This window comes from Anopheles moucheti, chromosome 2 (assembly GCF_943734755.1).
Source record: "Anopheles moucheti chromosome 2, idAnoMoucSN_F20_07, whole genome shotgun sequence".
Classification (NCBI taxonomy): Eukaryota; Metazoa; Arthropoda; class Insecta; order Diptera; family Culicidae; genus Anopheles; species Anopheles moucheti.
The window spans coordinates 100,548,915-100,573,488 of NC_069140.1; the positions used below are offsets into that span (position 1 = coordinate 100,548,915).

The window sequence follows — 24,574 nt, forward strand, 5'->3', positions numbered from 1 at the left end:
ACGCTGCATAAGTGGGACTCGTTTATGTTAGCCAGTTTAGAACTGGAAGCAGCAAACTTGGCGCAAATTTTGATAAAATTTTTCAAGTTTAAAACATATACATTCTTCAAAAAGGGTCTTATTTTTTAAGTTCCTAAAGATACAGTAAAAGCAATAAAACATTTCTACGCATGAAAACACCGAAAGCGCATGAAAACACACGAATTGTACGGAGACTATCTCAACGTGAATAAACCTCGCGTACGAACGGAGCTGGCAAAATGTCAAAACAGGATGCAGTAAACAAGCAAGTGCCGCAACAAAACAAGGTATCGGTTGTAAATTTTATCATTTAGATCGAAATTACCAATTGTAAGCTTCTAATGAACGATTGTGGAATAGCCAATCAATCTAATCTAAGTCACCGCTTTTCAAACAAACAAAAATCATAACCGATGCGCTTCTAGTTTTGCAGGAGAAACATTGCAAAAGAGAACATCATAACCTCAAGATTGGAAGGACGCGCACATTTCGTCTGATACAAAATGTCTGGAATACTTTTCGAAGATATCTTCAACGTTAAAGACATGGATCCCGAGGGGAAAAAGTTTGATCGAGTCAGTCGACTGCACTGTGAATCAGAATCGTTCAAAATGGATCTTATATTGGACATCAATTCTTGGATTTATCCATTTGAATTGGGAGACAAATTTCGGCTGGTTCTAGCGACTACACTGCACGAAGACGGCACTGCTGGTAAGTTTGAAAATGTGGATTGATAAAAAAGAGACTTACCTGTGTTTCGCCCGTGCAGCAAGCATGGAGTACAATGCAGCAGAAATAGAGGGATCGCGGGCTGACAGTTTCGAATACGTAATGTTCGGGAAAGTATACAGGATCGAAGGGGATGACTCGCAGACGGAATCCTCCAACAGGTTGTCCGCCTACGTTTCGTTCGGGGGTCTATTAATGCGGTTACAAGGAGATGCCAACAATCTTCATGGTTTCGAGATCGATCAGTACATGTTTCTGCTGATGAAGAAGCTCGCGTTTTAGGTTGCTTTCGTGCCTATTGTTTTCATATGATTGTGTCGAATAAACTGTACATTCTTCTACCTTCAACATGTAATAAGGTGTCCATTATTGGCGTAAAACCTTCGACAACCGAATCCATAAGTAAATGTTTAGCGCTACACTTGTCAACATGAGCAGAGCGACCAGTAGCGAAGAAATTACGCTGTGAAAACAATTAGATGGGGACAATTTATACAATGTAGGAATAGCAATAGCCTTACCATAGCCAAGAAACACTTCGAATTTCGTAGCTTTGAGAAGAATCCATCTGAAACTATGTTGCAGCTTTTCCGTTTGCAAGGCATACTATGAATCAGCGTGAGTGTCTTTTTACAACAACTTCATCTCGATTAAAGAAGCGATCATCGTCAGCTGCATTAAACATGTAACTCGGTACCATTTAAATATTAGAAGAAAGATTGATCTTTTATTTTAAATACCATCGTTAAAAGACATTACAAAAAGCGAATGAATAAATTAGCACACTGCGGAGATTAATTCCAGATCCATATAGTCGGTGTAGGTCCACGAGGTAGACATGTGTCTATTGATGCCGATCAGATCCGTCACTTTTGTATAAATTGGAGCATATAATCCGATTCTCCTCCTCCGCTGCTGGCACGTTTTTGGTTATGGGTGGTGTTGCATTATAGGTGGCATCAATCCGAGCTTCTCTCGAGTATAACTCAATCGTCGCTTAGTTTTTTCAAACCATCTTTAATGGAATGCTTAATTTTGAATCCCGTCTCCTTGATTGCATCGGAAGCATCTTCGTCGACTTGAATAACTCCATAATAAATGGCAACGGCAATGGCGATCGCAAAAAGAATACAACTGGAATAAATAACCCGCAAACGAAACGAATTAATATAAATTTGAAGGAGTTGATGATTAAAGAAACTAATATTGGATGACGCATGCCGACCATTCTATATATTTCCGCCTTTTCCTTTGTTCGCTACTAGTGTTGCTGTGTACGTGTACCTCGGCATCGTGGGAAATTTTTAGAAGCATCTAGTCATCTAGTGCATCTAGATTCTAGCAGTATCGTGTGTTTCGATGTTAATTTATGCGATTCTCTGGTGCTACTCCTTTCATCTGGTAATTGTAACTGGTTATAGACGCGCAATCTACTACACAGTTACATCGGCGTGTAACGTAGTTTTCTCTTTAAAAGACCAAGTTTTGCGCGATCGTAAAGAGCTGCAACCTTGGTTCGGTACAAATGTTGCGGTAAGCGTAAACTGTGCTCCGGGACACGTCTTATTTTGACAAGAAGATTATAATCAAACAAACAAAAAACGGAGAAACCGGACCGGAAGCATGCGTCAAGGGCATGTTATGGAAAAAGTTATGTTTTTTAGTTCACTACTACTTGGTATTCCTCAATTTGTTTTATCTCTTTCTAAAAAATGAGTCTACCTCTACGGCTTAAAAGATTCACAACCATTGGTAACATCGGACAGTGTATTGGTAATGCATTTCCAATTTACAATTTTAATTGTATCCACTTCACGCACGTTACATCCAACGAAGAATAGATATTTTTATAATTACCAAACAATGATTGTTCCGCAGTGACACATTTTCGATCCGAGTATTCGTACTACTCTTCGTACACTTTTCAAGCAATCGCCTCAAGAAAACGTCTTTCGATCTCGCTGAACAACTGGCTATTGAATTAAATGTTTATGCGACCACGATCGTAGCTCATTCGCGTGCACAACTACATAGACAGGTGTTCACACACACGCTTGCCGAAAGGTCTACACTAGAAACCATCAACATACCTATTTAATCCAATATATAACGAAGGAGGGGATGAAACCACCCGACGCTGGAAATACATTTTGTTTTGTTGCGTGTTGCATGAGCTTTTCCCCATGCGCAGTGGTGAAAAATTTGATTTTTTTCAAACTAATTTTAATTCTAAAAAAATTTGTTAACCTCTTGTCGTTCGCAACAATACCATGGACTACAAGGAGAAAAAGTCACACAAAGTCACTGTGTCACATTTTTTGTTGTTTAGAATTTTGGTATGTGTGGCAAGTTTAGGAGAGAAATTAGGATATTTTCAACTTGCTGACCACTGCCAGGCCCGTTACCACGCACCAAGAAACAGCTATATCCTTCAAATTCCCATGCTAAATGCTAAAAAAGTCTGTCCTTGATGAGTATTTTGTTTCAAGCAGCTAATGAAAAAGGTCCTTAACCAGCGCTCCACTAAACGTAAGTAACCTTGATGAATGAACTACAGTTGAACTATGTTCTTTATGACAAGGCTAAGGCTGACCCGCTATCTGGAAAATAAGGTAAAAAAGTCAAAGCCTCATGAGGTTCCAGTGGCGCAGAAGAAGTAAGCCGAGTCATTTTAACGTAAAAAAAAATCCTGTAGCTTGTAAAAAGCATTGTTTCTTATCCAATATGAATAATTCTCTAAAACCAATAACTCAATGCGGTCCGGCCGTCTGCAGTAAAATTAAACAAAAAAAAAAACAAATATAAAAGCATTCAAAACGAAATATGTTCAAACAACATGCATAGTATTGATTCAGTTGTTTTCTATCCTAATGGTTCCTAACGGAATAGTGAGTCACGCAGGAAACACGTTGAACGGGCATCTATCGTGAAAACACAGTAACAAAGTTTTATATTCTAGGACTTACCATAAATGTTGCACGATGTAATTCGCCAATTGCATTAGAGTTTCCTGAGCAAATTTCTTTTGCATATAGTCTATTTCTGCTACTTCTGGTAAGCTATGTAGTTATGGTTTGAATCTGTACGACTGGCTGACATATCAGTGATGTGTCGGTAGTCGAATAATGCACTGCTTTGTACCACTTTCGTTGTGTAAATTTATATGCCATTATTGGTAGAAGCGAATTAAATATATTGTTTTGAGATTCTTAAATGTGATGTAAACATTTCCTTAAATAATTGGCAGGCATGTAAAAAGGCAGAGAACTAACTGGACTTGTCCTTAATGCTGTCCCTAATGGAGTTGTCAGCGTTGTGGACAAAGTCCGATACCGCCATGAGCTGTATCGTCGACGTTTAGTTGCTCGATGTAAATTCCCAATGCCATTGTTACAGCCATCAATAAGACTGTCAGGAGCGAAATGAAGACACTCATGGCTCATGTTTAGGATCTGCAGAAAAAGAGAGATAGATAAAATTGTATGATTTATTTCGTCAAAGTGCCAATACGGTTGAAAGGGATTAAATACTTAAAAAGAAACGGAAAGGAATTCAAATATTGAATCAAATTAAATATCGTTTACATACGAACACCGAAGAAGTTAAACATTCCCGTTCACTGTGCCCAAAGCTTCCAACTAGTGACATCACCTTGGTGCCCAACTTAAATATAGGAAGAAGAAGACAACATCACCACTCTAATTTATCCCGTAGTGGTTCTGATCTCCCAATCGGTGGCATATCATAACCCATGGGCTGACCCCATGGTCGTAAAGGGTCCAGTTTTGGAAAAGAATATAATGAAATCTTGTAAAGCATGTTTCTAACGTTGTACTGACCATTCGTGCAAAAAGCGCCAGTATCTGGAACAGTAAACGAAATTCCAAGCAAGAAAAGATGACATCAACGTTTCCAATAACCCCCATAAAGTCAGCCATCGATTCAACTTTAACGACAAAACAACCTAAAGAGGTCTAAGCCTGACAGAAGTTCTGGCAGTCACCTATCGGTATCACCCTCAATACCCAATTGGAACTGTAATGTTTCGTCTAGAAATATCAATTTGCTCTGAACGATTCCACCTTCCAATATGTTTCGATCATACCTTCAATCATCTTTCGGACTTCTTCTTGCATTAACGCTATGTAATAGACAGCAAAGCCAGTGCTAATGGCGATAAAAATTAAGCTGCAAGAAACGGAAACGATGAGAATTGATGAGTGACGGGAATGATTAATTATATATATATATGAAATAACTACACTACGATGATTGTTGCACAGTGACACATTTTATGTCCACACAATTTGCACACTTTTCACGCAAATGACGAAGAAAAAGTCGGCCAAGAAACGCCGCACAACTTGTGTTTATGCGATCGCAGCTCTTTGGCAAACGAGCGCACAACTATGTAGACAATAATTCACTACTACATACATATGTAAATATGCTCTCAACCCAACTTAACGAAAGAGGGGATGAATCTACCCGACGTTGGAAACACATTTCCATTTGTTGCGTGCTGCATGAGCATTTCACCGTGCGCAGTGTGACCGGCAGTCATTTGGTAATGTTGGTACACTTTAGAAAACAAGATTTGCTGTTAACAAAAGATTATAACATACATTATTTATATAATAGTATTACGGTTACACCGTTTGATGCGGTACATCTTTTGCATTACCATGATATAAATGCTGCACAAGTACCGTTTTGTATTTGTCCCAAACAATGAAAGAAATGGGTTCATAACCAGCACTCCTTTAAATGTAAATCATCTTGACGAGCTACAAAATGCAAGGCTTGGACTAATAGGCCATTGAATTTATGTAGAATAAATGTGATACGTTGCGTAAACACCGATGTTAGTAATTTCTCCACATGTGCTAAATAAATATCTGTTGCATTGTTTGTAGAACACCTTCTGTTTGTCCTAACAACAACTTGCATTGTATTGACTATTTTCAAATGGAATTGTGAGTCACGCTGGCACATGTATCGTTCGCATGATATCGTATGTAGCTTATTCGTTAGAAAATTAACACAATTTACCGGTAACTTACCAGGAACTCCAACTGATTGAATGATTCCAGAGCATATTTCACTGCAAATAGTCTATTGCCGCTACTACTGGGGTAAGCTGTGTTATTATGGCTGCAGTTTGGTGGACTGAGTAGACGATTAAAGCACTAGCGAGTAGCGATTAAAGCACTGTTTTGTACGACTTATTTTCGATTAAATTTTTATGCCGTTGTGTATCGTAGCACATTAAATTGTTGTATAGATATTCATAAATAAGATATAAATATTTTCGATTCAATTTAGATCCGTATAAACAGTCCATAAACTAGTTAAACTTGTCCTTAATGCTATCCTTAATGGAGTCGCCAGTTTTATGGACAAAGTCCGATACGTTCGGGGCTGTATCGTGAACGTTCAGCAGCCCGAAGTAAATTCCCAATGCGACCGCTACGGCTACCAATATGAAGACCGTCAGAAGCGAAATGAACACGCTCATGGCGCATTGGCAGCAGCTGTAAAAAACGAAAGATGGACAAAATTATATTACAAAATCATTCTTAATTACAAATTGACATTCATCGTAAATAGCCTTGAAGCCACTAAAACCACGATCAATTGTTCTGCGTCCTAAAGTGGCGAGTTTTCACACGAATTGTTATCATTGATAAAAACGATTACAGGAGACTCATGTATTTCCACGTACAACAATTAATTTAATGAATCATTATTACGCGATAAGGGATGCTGCACAACAAACGGGCAAACCAGGAACAGTTTGACACACACTTTACTTACCAACAGACACATGTTCCAGCAATGCACTTGCACATTTTGTTAAGGAATGAAATTGGGGTGCGGTTTGGACAGAAATACGAATATTTTCCGTACACTAAACGTGTTATTACGTTCTGGAACTAGAGCAGATCTGTTCTGGTTGGCCCGAGAGATGAAAATGGCAAATGAAAAGTAAACAACAATGCAAAAGAGATTGACAACAGAGTTTCCCAGCTGTCAAAGCAAAGTCTTTGCTAGCTGATGGGAAACAAAGGTTTATGTTTAGTTAATACAAGAACCCCGTTAGGGCGCAAGGTAACGGCGCATCAGACGTTAGAATAAGGTGTTGTATGTGTGCGTTTCGATCAGCCAGTAGCAGCATATATGTAGTTGTGCAACAATGAATACCGGTCAATTTATGCTATGTTGCATGTCAAGCTGGCGAAGGTGCAACATAAATGCAAAATTGATTATTGAATGAAATATTTTGTTAAAAATATTCTACACTGCCAAAATTCAAACGCTTCACAAGATCACAGACTCTAGGTAATATTACAATATTATAAATATTAGTAATATCGCCTGTTATAAATTATATATCAAGGTAAAGGTCTCGTTTTGCCCTTTCCAAAAAGCTAACTTTCACTTCAGTCCGCCCACCGGAACTGAGAGAAATTGGGGTTGGAAAAATAATTTGAATGAAATTCGCCTTCGCGCTCAATTCGCGTGCCCGCCGTTATCATCATCACGAGCAAGGTATTGCCCCGACAGCGACGGGAAGTCTTGAATCACCGCCAAGCATTGCTAGAAACGCGCGCCAGACGCAGGAATGGGAGAGGCAACCGCGAGACGAACCACGCCGGCAATTACACATGCGCACGAGCTACATTTGGCCCAGTGCTTAGCGATGTTGATCTTGAACGGCCGTCCGATTGTTTGCAAGCATTTGAGGTGTCCCTAGAATCCCAAAATCTTACCGGAACCGATGCTACATTGTATCTTCACAGTAAGTAAAGCATGAAGGATCAGAAAACATGTGTTCTGTGGGAACGAACGGATAGGGAGTTTTCTGCGACGCAATAAGATCGTCTTGAGTGAATTGGCGAAACATTTCTTTTCGTCAGTTTTGATTGACTTTGATTATCTCAAGAAGATGGGCCCATCTCCTATTCTCCTTACCGTCTAGCTCCCTGTGCCACCCATGGCCCCAGTTACACATTTTTAACGACCGTCAGCGTCATCACGCTCAACGTTTCGTTTGTGTGGTTTGTGGTTGTGGTTTTTAAAGCTTCACACAACAATCGCTCCAACACTAACATACCTTACGTGCACAGTCTTAATTGGGCCGACGGACACAAAAGCGCACAGCTGGCACCACCCGAGATAACCTTCTCAGCACTTATCGCGCGGAAATTTTGCAAATCATCTTATTTTTCTATCCCATTTTCGCGTCGTCCAATTGTGCAATAACGACCATACGATCACTTCGTATCCTGCAGGATTCTGTCGTTTGCTCATATAAACATCAACATTAAGCAGCATTTAAACAACTTCCAGAAAGAAATTTGCTATGTGTACACACTCATGAATTATCAGTGAAAGATGATAAATTTGGAAGAACTCATTGTTTGTGAGCATGATTTGTAATCCTGATAACAAGGCGTATTCTTCTGTTACCTTGGCGCTATTATTTTGACCAGAAGCGTGAAATGCACATGCGTCTAAAAGCTCTGTTGAGGTCATCACACGATACGACTTGAGCGAATCGAAGGCCAACAAGGATGATGTTTGCAAGGGCAAGATGTTTATTACGTTAGCAGTACAGCAAATCAATGCTTTAAGTTTGCCGCGTTAAATCAAATAATCTCATCATCTCTTCGTTAGAAACAACTTCAATCGATCAAAAACACGGGAGATGTAAATTGTACCAAGAAGTACCTCTTCATGACTTCTCTACTTTATTGGCTTATTTTATTATCTTATTACTACACGTCTCACTTGTTATCAGTATAAGTATAACCTAACATCACTTGTACAATCGCATCGTACATCGATTCATCTAATCTATCCGTGTTCCAATTTCTGAACGTAAGAATGATAACGCTTTATAAAACCGTTATCAGCGGTGAGAGGAGTAATCAACAGGATCTCCCATCCTCTGGACTGAGAATGCATCATATACATTGTGCCATCACATCTGTTTCCAAATGTTTTAGCAGAAAATGCCGCCACCTTCGTTCTGGATGACGTACTCCCGGACGTACTGCGTCTGCTCCTTGCTCAACCCCAGTAGCTCGGCCTCATCTTCGAACTGCTTCAGTCCAGACACACCGATAAGGTATCCGTTCAGACGTGCGGCCACATGCGACGTGTGCAGCAATTCCGCTGTCAGTCCAATGCCCTTGGCCAGATCGGTGTGACCCTGCAGGCGGTACTTTTGGTGGTAGCTGATCGCGAAAAGGTAGAACAGAATCGTCAAACATAAATATCTTGCGCTGCTACTGAAGGAAAAACTGAGAGCATTGCAATCAGAAGGGGGAAACTTTCTTCTAACGCATGCCCCTCTGCCGTAGTATTGGTGATTTCACTCATTGCATGTCGAACGCAGTTTGTTTAATGTTGGTGCCGTTTTCCGCACCGTTGCCATAGAAACCGCGCTGACAGTGAACTTATGGGGCTCAAGTGTACGGCCTTGAAAGTTTAACGGTCTTTCGCAGAGCGCTAATGATACTCACTTTTCGGCTGGATAGAAGGTACCTGCCCGGGCAATTTCGGTGACGATCTGCTCCGGGGCACGCTTGATCTGCTCGTGCGTTCGTCTTTCTTCCGCTGTCTTCCGTTGCTCCTCGTTGTGGTAGAGAATCAGCGACATGTACTGGCGCTTCATGCGAGTTGTCAAACCGTACTCGTGGTTGTTCCAAAACAGATCCAGCAGATCATTGTAGCTGATCTTCTCCGGATCGTAGTCAATATCGATCACCTCCGTGTGATCTCCCCTGTTCCGTGTGAACAAACATTGTACACTCACATTAACACCACTCGATGGATCGTGAATTCGAAAGCGCTGTGCAGATTGTACTTACATTTTCTTATATGCTGGAGACTCGGTGGTACCTCCGGCATAGCCGACACGTGTACGCAGAACACCTTTGGTGGCTCCGAAGAGCGAGTCGCACCCCCAAAAGCAACCCATTCCGAAGGTAGCTTTCTCGAACGGAGTGTCCAGCTGGTGCAGTGGTTGTTGAGGAATATTCTCCAGACGCTCGGCCTGATTGTTGGCGTGTTCCTGAAGGAGATCAGAATTGGATTGATGGAGTCGCGGGCAAGTGAAATCGAATGCAGACTTTAATTCGATTCAACTTACCGTTGCTACCATGTTGAGCTGTTATGGCAAAGAAGATCTCCCAGTACAGAAAAGTGTGCCAAAGGGTTGCACGTTCGCTCGGTACAAGCAGTGAGATGTTTATGATGCCCTCGACTCTCGCGAAGCAGATTTATATATGGCTTGCTCCGCTGTATGCGCAAACCGGTCCGCTTGCATTACCCACACAACATACTGCTCAGTATCGCGATAAGGTCGTCTGTCTCACTACACAATGTTGTGTTATTATAGCCGCGTGAATGTATTTTTTTTAAGCAAGTATGCGTGCTAGTTCTATGCTGTTCTGAATTGCATAAAGTTCGCGAATGAAATTTAGTTGTAAAATGCTTCATTGCAATTAAATTGTCAACTGCGTTATTTCATCCATTTCGTACTCATCTGAAATCGGTTGGCAAGTTGATGAGCTTTAGACGAAAAGCAATTTACTCTCCATACACACATACCTATGCTCCCCTAATATTGTTTATACAAGCATTTGCGGTATGTTGTGTGGGTAATGCAAGCGAACCGGTCGGTTTGCTTTTGTACTACACACAGCTTCAGCGGACCGATATAAATCTGCTTCGCGAGAGTCGAGGGCATCATAAACATCTCACTGCTTGTACCGAGCGAACGTGCAACCCTTTGGCACACTTTTCTGTACTGGGAGATCTTCTTTGCCATAACAGCTCAACATGGTAGCAACGGTAAGTTGAATCGAATTAAAGTCTGCATTCGATTTCACTTGCCCGCGACTCCATCAATCCAATTCTGATCTCCTTCAGGAACACGCCAACAATCAGGCCGAGCGTCTGGAGAATATTCCTCAACAACCACTGCACCAGCTGGACACTCCGTTCGAGAAAGCTACCTTCGGAATGGGTTGCTTTTGGGGGTGCGACTCGCTCTTCGGAGCCACCAAAGGTGTTCTGCGTACACGTGTCGGCTATGCCGGAGGTACCACCGAGTCTCCAGCATATAAGAAAATGTAAGTACAATCTGCACAGCGCTTTCGAATTCACGATCCATCGAGTGGTGTTAATGTGAGTGTACAATGTTTGTTCACACGGAACAGGGGAGATCACACGGAGGTGATCGATATTGACTACGATCCGGAGAAGATCAGCTACAATGATCTGCTGGATCTGTTTTGGAACAACCACGAGTACGGTTTGACAACTCGCATGAAGCGCCAGTACATGTCGCTGATTCTCTACCACAACGAGGAGCAACGGAAGACAGCGGAAGAAAGTCGAACGCACGAGCAGATCAAGCGTGCCCCGGAGCAGATCGTCACCGAAATTGCCCGGGCAGGTACCTTCTATCCAGCCGAAAAGTGAGTATCATTAGCGCTCTGCGAAAGACCGTTAAACTTTCAAGGCCGTACACTTGAGCCCCATAAGTTCACTGTCAGCGCGGTTTCTATGGCAACGGTGCGGAAAACGGTACCAACATTAAACAAACTGCGTTCGACATGCAATGAGTGAAATCACCAATACTACGGCAGAGGGGCATGCGTTAGAAGAAAGTTTCCCCCTTCTGATTGCAATGCTCTCAGTTTTTCCTTCAGTAGCAGCGCAAGATATTTATGTTTGACGATTCTGTTCTACCTTTTCGCGATCAGCTACCACCAAAAGTACCGCCTGCAGGGTCACACCGATCTGGCCAAGGGCATTGGACTGACAGCGGAATTGCTGCACACGTCGCATGTGGCCGCACGTCTGAACGGATACCTTATCGGTGTGTCTGGACTGAAGCAGTTCGAAGATGAGGCCGAGCTACTGGGGTTGAGCAAGGAGCAGACGCAGTACGTCCGGGAGTACGTCATCCAGAACGAAGGTGGCGGCATTTTCTGCTAAAACATTTGGAAACAGATGTGATGGCACAATGTATATGATGCATTCTCAGTCCAGAGGATGGGAGATCCTGTTGATTACTCCTCTCACCGCTGATAACGGTTTTATAAAGCGTTATCATTCTTACGTTCAGAAATTGGAACACGGATAGATTAGATGAATCGATCTACGATGCGATTGTACAAGTGATGTTAGGTTATACTTATACTGATAACAAGTGAGACGTGTAGTAATAAGATAATAAAATAAGCCAATAAAGTAGAGAAGTCATGAAGAGGTACTTCTTGGTACAATTTACATCTCCCGTGTTTTTGATCGATTGAAGTTGTTTCTAACGAAGAGATGATGAGATTATTTGATTTAACGCGGCAAACTTAAAGCATTGATTTGCTGTACTGCTAACGTAATAAACATCTTGCCCTTGCAAACATCATCCTTGTTGGCCTTCGATTCGCTCAAGTCGTATCGTGTGATGACCTCAACAGAGCTTTTAGACGCATGTGCATTTCACGCTTCTGGTCAAAATAATAGCGCCAAGGTAACAGAAGAATACGCCTTGTTATCAGGATTACAAATCATGCTCACAAACAATGAGTTCTTCCAAATTTATCATCTTTCACTGATAATTCATGAGTGTGTACACATAGCAAATTTCTTTCTGGAAGTTGTTTAAATGCTGCTTAATGTTGATGTTTATATGAGCAAACGACAGAATCCTGCAGGATACGAAGTGATCGTATGGTCGTTATTGCACAATTGGACGACGCGAAAATGGGATAGAAAAATAAGATGATTTGCAAAATTTCCGCGCGATAAGTGCTGAGAAGGTTATCTCGGGTGGTGCCAGCTGTGCGCTTTTGTGTCCGTCGGCCCAATTAAGACTGTGCACGTAAGGTATGTTAGTGTTGGAGCGATTGTTGTGTGAAGCTTTAAAAACCACACAAACGAAACGTTGAGCGTGATGACGCTGACGGTCGTTAAAAATGTGTAACTGGGGCCATGGGTGGCACAGGGAGCTAGACGGTAAGGAGAATAGGAGATGGGCCCATCTTCTTGAAATAATCAAAGTCAATCAAAACTGACGAAAAGAAATGTTTCGCCAATTCACTCAAGACGATCTTATTGCGTCGCAGAAAACTCCCTATCCGTTCGTTCCCACAAAACACATGTTTTCTGATCCTTCATGCTTTACTTACTGTGAAGGTACAATGTAGCATCGGTTCCGGTATGATTTTGGGATTCTAGGGACACCTCAAATGCTTGCAAACAATCGGACGGCCGTTCAAGATCAACATCGCTAAGCACTGGGCCAAATGTAGCTCGTGCGCATGTGTAATTGCCGGCGTGGTTCGTCTCGCGGTTGCCTCTCCCATTCCTGCGTCTGGCGCGCGTTTCTAGCAATGCTTGGCGGTGATTCAAGACTTCCCGTCGCTGTCGGGGCAATACCTTGCTCGTGATGATGATAACGGCGGGCACGCGAATTGAGCGCGAAGGCGAATTTCATTCAAATTATTTTTCCAGCCCCAATTTCACTCAGTTCCTGTGGGCGAAATGAAGTGAAAGTTAGCTTTTCGAAAAGGGCAAAACGAGACCTTTACTTTGATGCAATTTTGAGACCGATGCTAAATTTGAGTCGTTTTTAAATTTTTCTTTAGTCTTATTAAAATCATAGTGCATCGTGAATTTAAATTGAACTTTAATCCAAAATGTATGCTTTTAAAGTCTCAAAAATTACATTACATTTTAAAGTCTCAGAAATTATTAAGCTGTATGATGTATTGGTGACAACAGTTTCCTAATTATAGTTAACATGGTATTTAAAAATACTCTTTATCCTAAGCGTTCGGTCAATGACCTAGTCCTAGCAGTATGGGGAGCAAGACATTCGTAGAGAAATATTATGCGCGTATTGTTGATGATCATCATCAGCTAAGTATCAGCTGGTCTTTAGGGATTTTAAACATGCTAAACATCTGAAGTTTAGCAACGACCGCTTCGAACGTAATGCTAATTGTTAAACAATTGCGCATTTATGTTTATTCTATTCTATATTATGGCACCTTTGCCAACACATGACGGAACTTAGTGTAAATTAGCCGGCTGTTTCATAAACACAACTACTCATACACAACCACTGGTGGAATGTGTACAAGCTTGCTACGTAATCGATGTGCATCATCACTTGCCCACTGCTTTGCATCGAGACACGCACACCAGTGAACATATGCTTCTAACGTCTGATACAACGTACCTTGCGCCCTTATTGGGTGGTTGTACTTGCTAAACATAACGTGTGTTACTTTTACCTGTTTGCAGCGCTGCTTTGGAGGAGTGATTCATTTCGGTATCGCTCAACAATTATTCAGGTTCTTCCGAATGCTATTTGTGGGATTCGAATTTCATCCTGCTAAGTCGAAGAATGAAGTCCAATAAATACATCTGGATTTTAATCTCCTTCGGATTGTCTGTTACGTAGAAGCCAGGCACCCCGGCTTTCTCAAGGGTGGATTGTTGATCTTTAACTTTCTGATCCAGGTGTAGCACTAGCTTCATATCGGTTTCTTTCATATTTTTTCCATGCTTAATTTTCATCAGTGCAATAATGTGCTCCAGTTCTTCGGGATCCTGTATTTTAGTCTCCCATTGTTTCACCTCCACTAAAATAAAGAGAAAAGGATAATTGTTTGGAACACCTTTGCTGGTTTCGTGTTAACCTACGCTGATGGTCATTCTCTACTTTTTCTCGCACTTGCATCAAATGGGCCTCGGTTACGTGCTGTATCTCCATTAATCCCTTAACGATTTCAAAGATTGTGTCGTTTAGCAAGGAGTTTGCTAGACCGACTAACAGGTCGTAAGATATTCTCATCTGATATTGCCTAGCAAAGGAATGTTTGGTCAGTCATTGCACGTTGAGGTTGGCCATTCAATAGAATTCACTTACTCTGGTAGATCACTGTGCATTTTCTTCAAATGCTCCAGCACAGTGGAGGATCAATCCCCTTGGAGGCCCAGGGCGGAATTATAGTTGGGGCCTCTAATTTTAAAAACGATGCAGGAGGGAAGGGGAACATTGAGGGGACTTGAAATGAGACAAGGCGAAAAGCGCAGTAAGAAAGGGCCTACTCCGCCTACCGTTTGATCCGCCGTTGGGCCACCCCTAATCATCTTCTTCAAATGGTCCGCCAGAGCCATCACCATCTTCGAATACAATAACGGAACCGGCTATATCACCACCAACACCAATTACCACTGTATCTGTACTCTTCTAAATGGAGCTACAATCATACGTGCGCCAATTTCGAGAAGCAGCACGTGGTGGAATTTACAACTACAGCATCCAAGGAGCACTTTGCCATCGAATTGGTTCGCTCGCAGTGCTTCCGGGATATTCGCCATGCAACACTCAGTTGCAGCGGGTACATGAGGGCACAGTATCAAAATTCAATGATCATTGTTTGTGCTTTTGGGCAAACCAGATCTGTTCATCACCGTGACTTGTAATCCGAGTCTTGATAACAGGAATATAGTCTAGTACGATTTGCAATACAGAATTGTTGGTATATGCAATATTCCTACCCCTTACAGTTGCACCCCTTGACAGTTGTTAAAATAGAGTTCAGTGTATGTTAGAACTAACTGCGCAGTAGAAGCGTACTGCTGAAATAAACCTAAGCTCCCTAAATTCTGTTCTGTTCTGTTTATATAAAAACTGTCCCACTGATTCCAACAAGAATGAACGAGTTATTAAGTTGTGAATTTCGATTCTTTTATTTATTTGTTATTTAGTGGATTATTTAACATTGTGTCCCATTAAGCAAACAACGCAAATTTGCGCTGCAGGTGAAATAACCTGCAGCGTGGAATAAATTTGCCCATCACTATTGCATTGCATACTATCAAACCCGTGAGAGCGGAAGATGGATGAAACGGAGAGCATCCTTAATCTCGCTCAAACTTTCCGTCGGCTGGTACGAAATTCCATACAAAACCAGCTGTTTTCAGATTTCCGATACCAGGAGAGCATCCATCGAAGAGCACCTAGTACAGCAATTTTGCTCGAAACCGCCGAAAGGTATGCAATATTTAAACACTAACTTTCTCGTTGGTCGTGAACAATTTCTTCGAAAACTCCAGTTTCCGAGTGTATAGTACCAGGAGAGCATCCACGGAAGAGGTAGCACCTGGTAATTTTGCCCGCCTAAAGGTATGCAATGTTTATACACTAACTTTCCATACAAACCAGCTGTTTTCAGATTTCCGATACCAGGAGAGCATATACTTCAAGAGGCGACCCTCAGCCACTCAGGCACCTGAGCCCCTGAGCCCCTGAGCCCCTGAGTGCCTGAGCCCCTGAGTTACTGAGTTACTGAGTGACCGGCACTCATGAGTGCCTGAGTGCCTGAGTGCTGTCAATTAGCCGTCGATTAGCCGTCAATTAGCAGTCTATTAGCCGTCAATTAGCCGTCCATTAGCTGTTAATTAGCCGTCCATTAGCTGTTAATTAGCCGTCGATTAGCCGCCAATAAGCCGTCAGTTAGACGTCAATTGGCAGTCAATTAGCCGTCATCTCCCCCCTCGTGTCACCTCCCCCCTCGTGTCATTTCCCCCCTCGTGTCACCCCCCTCTCGTGTCACCTCAACCTCCCACCTGTCACCACCTACTTCTCACGTATCACCACCACCTCCCACGGGCCACCACCCACCTCTCACGGGACACCATCCACCTCCCACGGGTCACCACCCACCTCCCACGGGTCACCCCCCACCTCCAACGAGTCACCGCCCACCTCCCACGTGTCACCACCACCTCCCACGGGCCACCACCCAACTCTCACGGGACACCACCCACCTCCCACGGGTAACCACCCACCTCCCACGGGTAACCCCCCACCTCCCAAGGGACACCATCCACCTCCCACGAGTCACCACCCCACCAATTGTCCGCTATCTTGTCCATGATCCATAATGTGGGCCATCTTGTCCGCCATCTTGGCCGCCATCTTGTCCGCCATCTTGTCCGCCATCTTGTCCACCATCTTGTCCGCCATCTTGTCCACCATCTTGTGTCCGCCATCTTGGCCGCCATCTTGTCCGCCATCTTGTCCGCTATCTTGGCCGCCATCTTGTCCGCCATCTTGTCCGCCATCTTGTCCGCCATCTTATCCGCCATCTTGTCCGCCATCTTGTCCGCCATCTTGTCCGTCATCTTGTCCGCCATCTTGTCCGCCATCTTGTCCGCCATCTTGTCCGCCATGTTGTCCGCCATCTTGTCCGCCATCTTGGCCGCCATCTTGTCCGCCATCTTGGCCGCCATCTTGGCCGCCATCTTGTCCGCCATCTTGTCCGCCATCTTGTCCGCCATCTTGTCCGCCATGTTGTCCGCCATCTTGTCCGCCATCTTATCCGCCATCTTGGCCGCCATCTTTTCCGCCATCTTGTCCGCCATCTTGGCCGCCATCTTGGTCGCCATCTTGTCCGCCATCTTGTCCGCCATCTTGTTCGCCATCTTGTCCGCTATCTTGGCCGCCATCTTGGCCGCCATCTTGTGTCCGCCATCTTGTCCGCCATCTTGTCCGCCATCTTGTCCGCCATCTTGGCCGCCATCTTGTCCGCCATCTTGTCCGCCATCTTGTCCGCCATCTTGTCCGCCATCTTGTCCGCCATCTTGTCCGCCATCTTGTCCGCCATCTTGTCCGCCATCTTGTTCGCCATCTTGTCCGCCATCTTGGCCGCCATCTTGTCCGCCATCTTGTCCGCCATCTTGTCCGCCATCTTGTCCGCCATCTTGGCCGCCATCTTGGCCGCCATCTTGTCCGCCATCTTGTCCGCCATCTTGTCCGCCATCTTGGCCGCCATCTTGTCCGCCATCTTGTCCGCCATCTTGTCCGCCATCTTGGCCACCATCTTGTCCGCCATCTTGTCCGCCATCTTGTCCGCCATCTTGTCCGCCATGTTGTCCGCCATCTTGTCCGCCATCTTATCCGCCATCTTGGCCGCCATCTTGGCCGCCATCTTGTCCGCCATCTTGTCCGCCATCTTGTCCGCCATCTTGTCCGCCATCTTGTCCGCCATCTTGTCCGCCATCTTGGCCGCCATCTTGTCCGCCATCTTGGCCGCCATCTTGTCCGCCATCTTGTGTCCGCCATCTTGTGTCCGTCATCTTGTCCGCCATGTTGTCCGCCATCTTATCCGCCATCTTGTCCGCCATCTTGTCCGCCATGTTGTCCGCCATCTTGTCCGCCATGTTGTCCGCCATCTTGTCCGCCATCTTGTCCGCCATCTTGTCCGCCATCTTGTCCGCCATCTTGTCCGCCATCTTGTCCGCCATCTTGTCCGCCATCTTGGCCGCCATCTTGTCCGCCATCTTGGCCGCCATCTTGTCCGCCATCTTGTGTCCGCCATCTTGTGTCCGCCATCTTGTCCGCCATGTTGTCCGCCATCTTATCCGCCATCTTGTCCGCCATCTTGTCCGCCATGTTGTCCGCCATCTTGTCCGCCATCTTGGCCGCCATCTTGGCCGCCATCTTGTCCGCCATCTTGTCCGCCATCTTGTCCGCCATCTTGTCCGCCATCTTGTCCGCCATCTTGTGTCCGCCATCTTGTGTCCGCCATCTTGTCCGCCATGTTGTCCGTCATCTTGTCCGCCATCTTGTCCGCCATCTTGTCCGCCATCTTGGCCGCCATCTTGTCCGCCATGTTGTCCGCCATGTTGTCCGCCATCTTGTCCGCCATCTTGTCCGCCATCTTGTCCGCCATCTTGTCCGCCATGTTGTCCGCCATCTTGTCCGCCATCTTGTCCGCCATCTTGTCCGCCATCTTGTCCGCCATCTTGTCCGCCATCTTGGCCGCCATCTTGTCCGCCATCTTGTCCGCCATCTTGTCCGCCATCTTGTCCGCCATCTTGTCCGCCATCTTGTTCGCCATCTTGTCCGCCATCTTGGCCGCCATCTTGTCCGCCATCTCGGCCGCCATCTTGTCCGCCATCTTGTCCGCCATCTTGGCCGCCATCTTGGCCGCCATCTTGTCCGCCATCTTGTCCGCCATCTTGTCCGCCATCTTGGCCGCCATCTTGGCCGCCATCTTGTCCGCCATCTTGGCCGCCATCTTGGCCGCCATCTTGTCCGCCATCTTGTCCGCCATCTTGTCCGCCATCTTGTCCGCCATCTTGTCCGCCATTTTGTCCGCCATTTTATCCGCCATCTTGGCCGCTATCTTGTCCGCCATCTTGTCCGCCATCTTGGCCGCCATCTTGGCCGCCATCTTGGCCGCCATCTTGTCCGCCATCTTGTCCGCCATCTTGTCCGCCATCTTGTCCGCCATCTTGGCCGCCATCTTGTCCGCCATCTTGGCCGCCATCTTGTCCGCCATCTTGTGTCCGCCATCTTGTGTCCGCCATCTTGTCCGCCATCTTGTGTCCGCCATCTTGTCCGCCATGTTGTCCGCCATCTTGTCCGCCATGTTGTCCGCCATGTTGTCCGCCATGTTGTCCGCCATCTTGTCCGCCATCTTGTCCGCCATCTTGTCCGCCATCTTGTCCGCCATCTTGTCCGCCATCTTGTCCGCCATCTTGTCCGCCATCTTGTCCGCCATCTTGTCCGCCATCTTGTCCGCCATCTTGTCCGCCATCTTGTCCGCCATCTTGTCCGCCATCTTGTCCGCCATCTTGTCCGCCATCTTGGCCGCCATCTTGGTCGCCATCTTGTCCGCCATCTTGTCCGCCATCTTGTCCGCCATCTTGTCCGCCATCTTGTCCGCCATCTTGTCCGCCATATTGTCCGCCATCTTGTCCGCCATGTTGTCCGCCATGTTGTCCGCCATCTTGTCCGCCATCTTGTCCGCCATCTTGTCCGCCATCTTGTGTCCGCCATCTTGTGTCCGCCATCTTGTCCGCCATGTTGTCCGCCATGTTGTCCGCCATGTTGTCCGCCATCTTGTCCGCCATCTTGGCCGCCATCTTGTCCGCCATCTTGTCCGCCATCTTGTCCGCCATCTTGTCCGCCATCTTGGCCGCCATCTTGTCCGCCATCTTGTCCGCCATCTTGGCCGCCATCTTGGCCGCCATCTTGTCCGCCATCTTGGCCGCCATCTTGGCCGCCATCTTGTCCGCCATCTTGGCCGCCATCTTGTCCGCCATCTTGTCCGCCATCTTGTCCGCCATCTTGTCCGCCATCTTGGCCGCCATCTTGTCCGCCATCTTGTCCGCCATCTTGTCCGCCATCTTGGCCGCCATCTTGTCCGCCATCTTGTCCGCCATGTTGTCCGCCATCTTGTCCGCCATCTTGTCCGCCATCTTGGCCGCCATCTTGGCCGCCATCTTGTCCGCCATCTTGGCCGCCATCTTGGCCGCCATCTTGTCCGCCATCTTGTCCGCCATCTTGTCCGCCATCTTGTCCGCCATCTTGGCCGCCATCTTGTCCGCCATCTTGTCCGCCATCTTGTCCGCCATCTTGTCCGCCATCTTGGTCGCCATCTTGTCCGCCATCTTGTCCGCCATCTTGTCCGCCATCTTGTCCGCCATCTTGGCCGCCATCTTGGCCGCCATCTTGTCCGCCATCTTGTCCGCCATCTTGTCCGCCATCTTGGCCGCCATCTTGTCCGCCATCTTGTCCGCCATGTTGTCCGCCATCTTGTCCGCCATCTTGTCCGCCATCTTGTCCGCCATGTTGTTCGCCATCTTGTCCGCCATCTTGGCCGCCATCTTGGCCGCCATCTTGTCCGCCATCTTGTCCGCCATCTTGTCCGCCATCTTGTCCGCCATCTTGGCCGCCATCTTGTCCGCCATCTTGTCCGCCATCTTGTCCGCCATCTTGGCCGCCATCTTGGTCGCCATCTTGTCCGCCATCTTGTCCGCCATCTTGTCCGCCATCTTGTCCGCCATCTTGTCCGCCATCTTGTCCGTCATCTTGTCCGCCATCTTGTCCGCCATCTTGTCCGCCATCTTGTCCGCCATCTTGTCCGCCATCTTGTCCGCCATGTTGTCCGCCATCTTGTCCGCCATCTTGTCCGCCATCTTGGCCGCCATCTTGGCCGCCATCTTGTCCGCCATCTTGTCCGCCATCTTGTCCACCATCTTGGCCGCCATCTTGGCCGCCATCTTGTCCGCCATCTTGTCCGCCATCTTGTCCGCCATCTTATCCGCCATGTTGTCCGCCATCTTGTCCGCCATCTTGTCCGCCATCTTGTGTTCGCCATCTTGGCCGCCATCTTGTCCGCCATCTTGTCCGCCATCTTGTCCGCCATCTTGTCCGCCATCTTGTCCGCCATCTTGTCCGCCATCTTGGCCGCCATCTTGTCCGCCATCTTGGCCGCCATCTTGTCCGCCATCTTGTCCGCCATCTTGTCCGCCATCTTGTCCGCCATCTTGGTCGCCATCTTGTCCGCCATCTTGTCCGCCATCTTGTCCGCCATCTTGTCCGCCATCTTGTCCGCCATCTTGTCCGCCATCTTGTCCGCCATGTTGTCCGCCATCTTGTCCGCCATCTTGTCCGCCATGTTGTCCGCCATCTTGTCCGCCATCTTGTCCGCCATCTTGGCCGCCATCTTGGCCGCCATCTTGTCCGCCATCTTGTCCGCCATGTTGTCCGCCATCTTGTCCGCCATCTTGTCCGCCATCTTGTTCGCCATCTTGTCCGCCATCTTGGCCGCCATCTTGGCCGCCATCTTGGCCGCCATCTTGGCCGCCATCTTGTCCGCCATCTTGTCCGCCATCTTGTCCGCCATGTTGTCCGCCATGTTGTCCGCCATGTTGTCCGCCATCTTGTCCGCCATCTTGTCCGCCATCTTGGCCGCCATTTTGTCCGCCATCTTGTCCGCCATCTTGTCCGCCATCTTGGCCGCCATCTTGGTCGCCATCTTGTCCGCCATCTTGTCCGCCATCTTGTCCGCCATCTTGGCCGCCATCTTGTCCGCCATCTTGTCCGCCATCTTGTCCGCCATCTTGTCCGCCATCTTGTCCGCCATCTTGTCCGCCATTTTATCCGCCATCTTGGCCGCTATCTTGTCCGCCATCTTGTCCGCCATCTTGGCCGCCATCTTGTCCGCCATCTTGTCCGCCATCTTGTCCGCCATCTTGTCCGCCATCTTGTCCGCCATCTTGTCCGCCATCTTGTCCGCCATCTTGTCCGCCATCTTGGCCGCCATCTTGTCCGCCATCTTGGCCGCCATCTTGTCCGCCATCTTGTGTCCGCCATCTTGTGTCCGCCATCTTGTCCGCCATGTTGTCCGCCATCTTATCCGCCATCTTGTCCGCCATCTTGTCCGCCATCTTGTCCGCCATCTTGGCCGCCATCTTGTCCGCCATCTTGGCCGCTATCTTGTCCGCCATCTTGTCCGCCATCTTGTCCGCCATCTTGTCCGCCATCTTGTCCGCCATCTTGTCCGCCATCTTGTCCGCCATCTTGTCCGCCATCTTGTCCGCCATCTTGGCCGCCATCTTGTCCGCCATCTTGGCCGCCATCTTGTCCGCCATCTTGTGTCCGCCATCTTGTGTCCGCCATCTTGTCCGCCATGTTGTCCGCCATCTTATCCGCCATCTTGTCCGCCATCTTGTCCGCCATGTTGTCCGCCATCTTGTCCGCCATCTTGGCCGCCATCTTGGCCGTCATCTTGTCCGCCATCTTGTCCGCCATCTTGTCCGCCATCTTGTCCGCCATCTTGTGTCCGCCATCTTGTGTCCGTCATCTTGTCCGCCATGTTGTCCGTCATCTTGTCCGCCATCTTGTCCGCCATCTTGTCCGCCATCTTGGCCGAAATCTTGTCCGCCATCTTGTCCGCCATCTTGTCCGCCATCTTGTCCGCCATCTTGTCCGCCATCTTGTCCGCCATCTTGGCCGCCACCTTGTCCGCCATCTTGTCCGCCATCTTGTCCGCCATCTTGTCCGCCATCTTGTCCGCCATCTTGTCCGCCATCTTGGCCGCCATCTTGTCCGCCATCTTGTCCGCCATCTTGTTCGCCATCTTGTCCGCCATCTTGGCCGCCATCTTGTCCGCCATCTCGGCCGCCATCTTGTCCGCCATCTTGTCCGCCATCTTGGCCGCCATCTTGGCCGCCATCTTGTCCGCCATCTTGTCCGCCATCTTGTCCGCCATCTTGGCCGCCATCTTGGCCGCCATCTTGTCCGCCATCTTGGCCGCCATCTTGGCCGCCATCTTGTCCGCCATCTTGTCCGCCATCTTGTCCGCCATCTTGTCCGCCATCTTGTCCGCCATCTTGTCCGCCATTTTATCCGCCATCTTGGCCGCTATCTTGTCCGCCATCTTGTCCGCCATCTTGGCCGCCATCTTGGCCGCCATCTTGTCCGCCATCTTGTCCGCCATCTTGTCCGCCATCTTGTCCGCCATCTTGTCCGCCATCTTGTCCGCCATTTTATCCGCCATCTTGTCCGCCATCTTGTCCGCCATCTTGGCCGCCATCTTGGCCGCCATCTTGTCCGCCATCTTGGCCGCCATCTTGGCCGCCATCTTGTCCGCCATCTTGGCCGCCATCTTGTCCGCCATCTTGTGTCCGCCATCTTGTGTCCGCCATGTTGTCCGCCATGTTGTCCGCCATGTTGTCCGCCATGTTGTCCGCCATCTTGTCCGCCATCTTGTCCGCCATGTTGTCCGCCATGTTGTCCGCCATGTTGTCCGCCATCTTGTCCGCCATCTTGGCCGCCATCTTGTCCGCCATCTTGTCCGCCATCTTGTCCGCCATCTTGTCCGCCATCTTGTCCGCCATCTTGTCCGCCATGTTGTCCGCCATCTTGGCCGCCATCTTGTCCGCCATCTTGTCCGCCATCTTGTCCGCCATCTTGTCCGCCATCTTGTCCGCCATCTTGTCCGCCATCTTGGCCGCCATCTTGGTCGCCATCTTGTCCGCCATCTTGTCCGCCATCTTGTCCGCCATCTTGTCCGCCATCTTGTCCGCCATCTTGTCCGCCATATTGTCCGCCATCTTGTCCGCCATGTTGTCCGCCATGTTGTCCGCCATCTTGTCCGCCATCTTGTCCGCCATCTTGTCCGCCATCTTGTGTCCGCCATCTTGTGTCCGCCATCTTGTCCGCCATGTTGTCCGCCATGTTGTCCGCCATGTTGTCCGCCATCTTGTCTGCCATCTTGGCCGCCATCTTGTCCGCCATCTTGTCCGCCATCTTGTCCGCCATCTTGTCCGCCATCTTGTCCGCCATCTTGTCCGCCATCTTGTCCGCCATCTTGTCCGCCATCTTGTCCGCCATCTTGGCCGCCATCTTGTCCGCCATCTTGGCCGCCATCTTGGCCGCCATCTTGTCCGCCATCTTGTCCGCCATCTTGTCCGCCATCTTGTCCGCCATCTTGTCCGCCATCTTGTCCGCCATCTTGGCCGCCATCTTGTCCGCCATCTTGTCCGCCATCTTGTCCGCCATCTTGGCCGCCATCTTGTCCGCCATCTTGTCCGCCATGTTGTCCGCCATCTTGTCCGCCATCTTGTCCGCCATCTTGGCCGCCATCTTGGCCGCCATCTTGTCCGCCATCTTGGCCGCCATCTTGGCCGCCATCTTGTCCGCCATCTTGTCCGCCATCTTGGCCGCCATCTTGTCCGCCATCTTGGCCGCCATCTTGTCCGCCATCTTGTCCGCCATCTTGTCCGCCATCTTGGCCGCCATCTTGGTCGCCATCTTGTCCGCCATCTTGTCCGCCATCTTGTCCGCCATCTTGTCCGCCATCTTGGCCGCCATCTTGGCCGCCATCTTGTCCGCCATCTTGTCCGCCATCTTGTCCGCCATCTTGTCCGCCATCTTGTCCGCCATCTTGTCCGCCATGTTGTCCGCCATCTTGTCCGCCATCTTGTC

The 24,574-nt window shown here is 47.8% G+C and overlaps 4 protein-coding genes and 1 long non-coding RNA gene across 7 annotated transcripts; 2 read left to right on the forward strand and 3 right to left on the reverse strand.

Moving 5' to 3' along the window:
* The first annotated feature begins 266 nt into the window (after positions 1-266).
* Positions 267-1,459, forward strand: LOC128309804 (DNA-directed RNA polymerases I, II, and III subunit RPABC3). Of its 3 annotated transcripts, none has more exons than XM_053046279.1 (3): positions 267-308; positions 447-735; positions 794-1,459. In XM_053046279.1, exons 2-3 carry the CDS (start codon positions 525-527, stop codon positions 1,033-1,035), a joined length of 453 nt encoding a protein of 150 aa, XP_052902239.1. In that variant the 5' UTR covers positions 267-308; positions 447-524; the 3' UTR covers positions 1,036-1,459. The 3 variants fall into 3 exon arrangements, with proteins under 3 accessions (XP_052902239.1, XP_052902241.1, XP_052902240.1); XM_053046281.1 differs by having other exon boundaries at positions 272-308; positions 455-735; XM_053046280.1 differs by having other exon boundaries at positions 297-351.
* Positions 1,460-1,747: 288 nt separating this feature from the next.
* Positions 1,748-6,710, reverse strand: LOC128309806 (uncharacterized). The gene is made up of 4 exons (XR_008288862.1): positions 6,571-6,710; positions 5,817-6,287; positions 3,720-4,205; positions 1,748-1,887 (listed from the first exon to the last, which is right to left on the reverse strand). It is a non-coding gene; the product is annotated as an uncharacterized LOC128309806 (long non-coding RNA).
* Positions 6,711-8,518: 1,808 nt separating this feature from the next.
* On the reverse strand, positions 8,519-10,009 carry LOC128296720 (peptide methionine sulfoxide reductase-like). Its single transcript, XM_053032197.1, has 4 exons — positions 9,914-10,009; positions 9,633-9,835; positions 9,285-9,545; positions 8,519-8,996 (listed from the first exon to the last, which is right to left on the reverse strand). The coding sequence occupies exons 1-4, from the start codon at positions 9,923-9,925 to the stop codon at positions 8,762-8,764; spliced, it is 711 nt and encodes a 236-aa protein (XP_052888157.1). The 5' UTR covers positions 9,926-10,009; the 3' UTR covers positions 8,519-8,761.
* Positions 10,010-10,521: 512 nt separating this feature from the next.
* On the forward strand, positions 10,522-12,057 carry LOC128310324 (peptide methionine sulfoxide reductase-like). Its single transcript, XM_053046936.1, has 4 exons — positions 10,522-10,617; positions 10,696-10,898; positions 10,986-11,246; positions 11,535-12,057. The coding sequence occupies exons 1-4, from the start codon at positions 10,606-10,608 to the stop codon at positions 11,767-11,769; spliced, it is 711 nt and encodes a 236-aa protein (XP_052902896.1). The 5' UTR covers positions 10,522-10,605; the 3' UTR covers positions 11,770-12,057.
* Positions 12,058-13,722: 1,665 nt separating this feature from the next.
* Positions 13,723-14,745, reverse strand: LOC128298127 (gonadal protein gdl; the record flags this gene model as incomplete). Its single annotated transcript, XM_053033866.1, has 3 exons — positions 13,723-14,423; positions 14,485-14,645; positions 14,711-14,745. Coding segments are annotated over 3 exons (474 nt in total), but the record flags the coding sequence as incomplete, so codon positions are not given.
* Between the last annotated feature and the right edge of the window lie 9,829 nt (positions 14,746-24,574).

Excerpts from the sequence above, each read along its gene's own strand:
- LOC128309804 (XM_053046279.1), top strand. The coding sequence starts at position 525 with ATGTCTGGAATACTTTTCGAAGATATCTTCAACGTTAAAGACATGGAT. Across the intron at positions 736-793 it reads GCACGAAGACGGCACTGCTG|CAAGCATGGAGTACAATGCA; the intron begins GTAAGTTTGAAA and ends TCGCCCGTGCAG.
- LOC128296720 (XM_053032197.1), bottom strand. Across the intron at positions 9,546-9,632 it reads TCTCCAGCATATAAGAAAAT|GGGAGATCACACGGAGGTGA; the intron begins GTAAGTACAATC and ends CACACGGAACAG. Across the intron at positions 8,997-9,284 it reads ACCTTCTATCCAGCCGAAAA|CTACCACCAAAAGTACCGCC; the intron begins GTGAGTATCATT and ends TTTCGCGATCAG.
- LOC128310324 (XM_053046936.1), top strand. Across the intron at positions 10,899-10,985 it reads TCTCCAGCATATAAGAAAAT|GGGAGATCACACGGAGGTGA; the intron begins GTAAGTACAATC and ends CACACGGAACAG. Across the intron at positions 11,247-11,534 it reads ACCTTCTATCCAGCCGAAAA|CTACCACCAAAAGTACCGCC; the intron begins GTGAGTATCATT and ends TTTCGCGATCAG.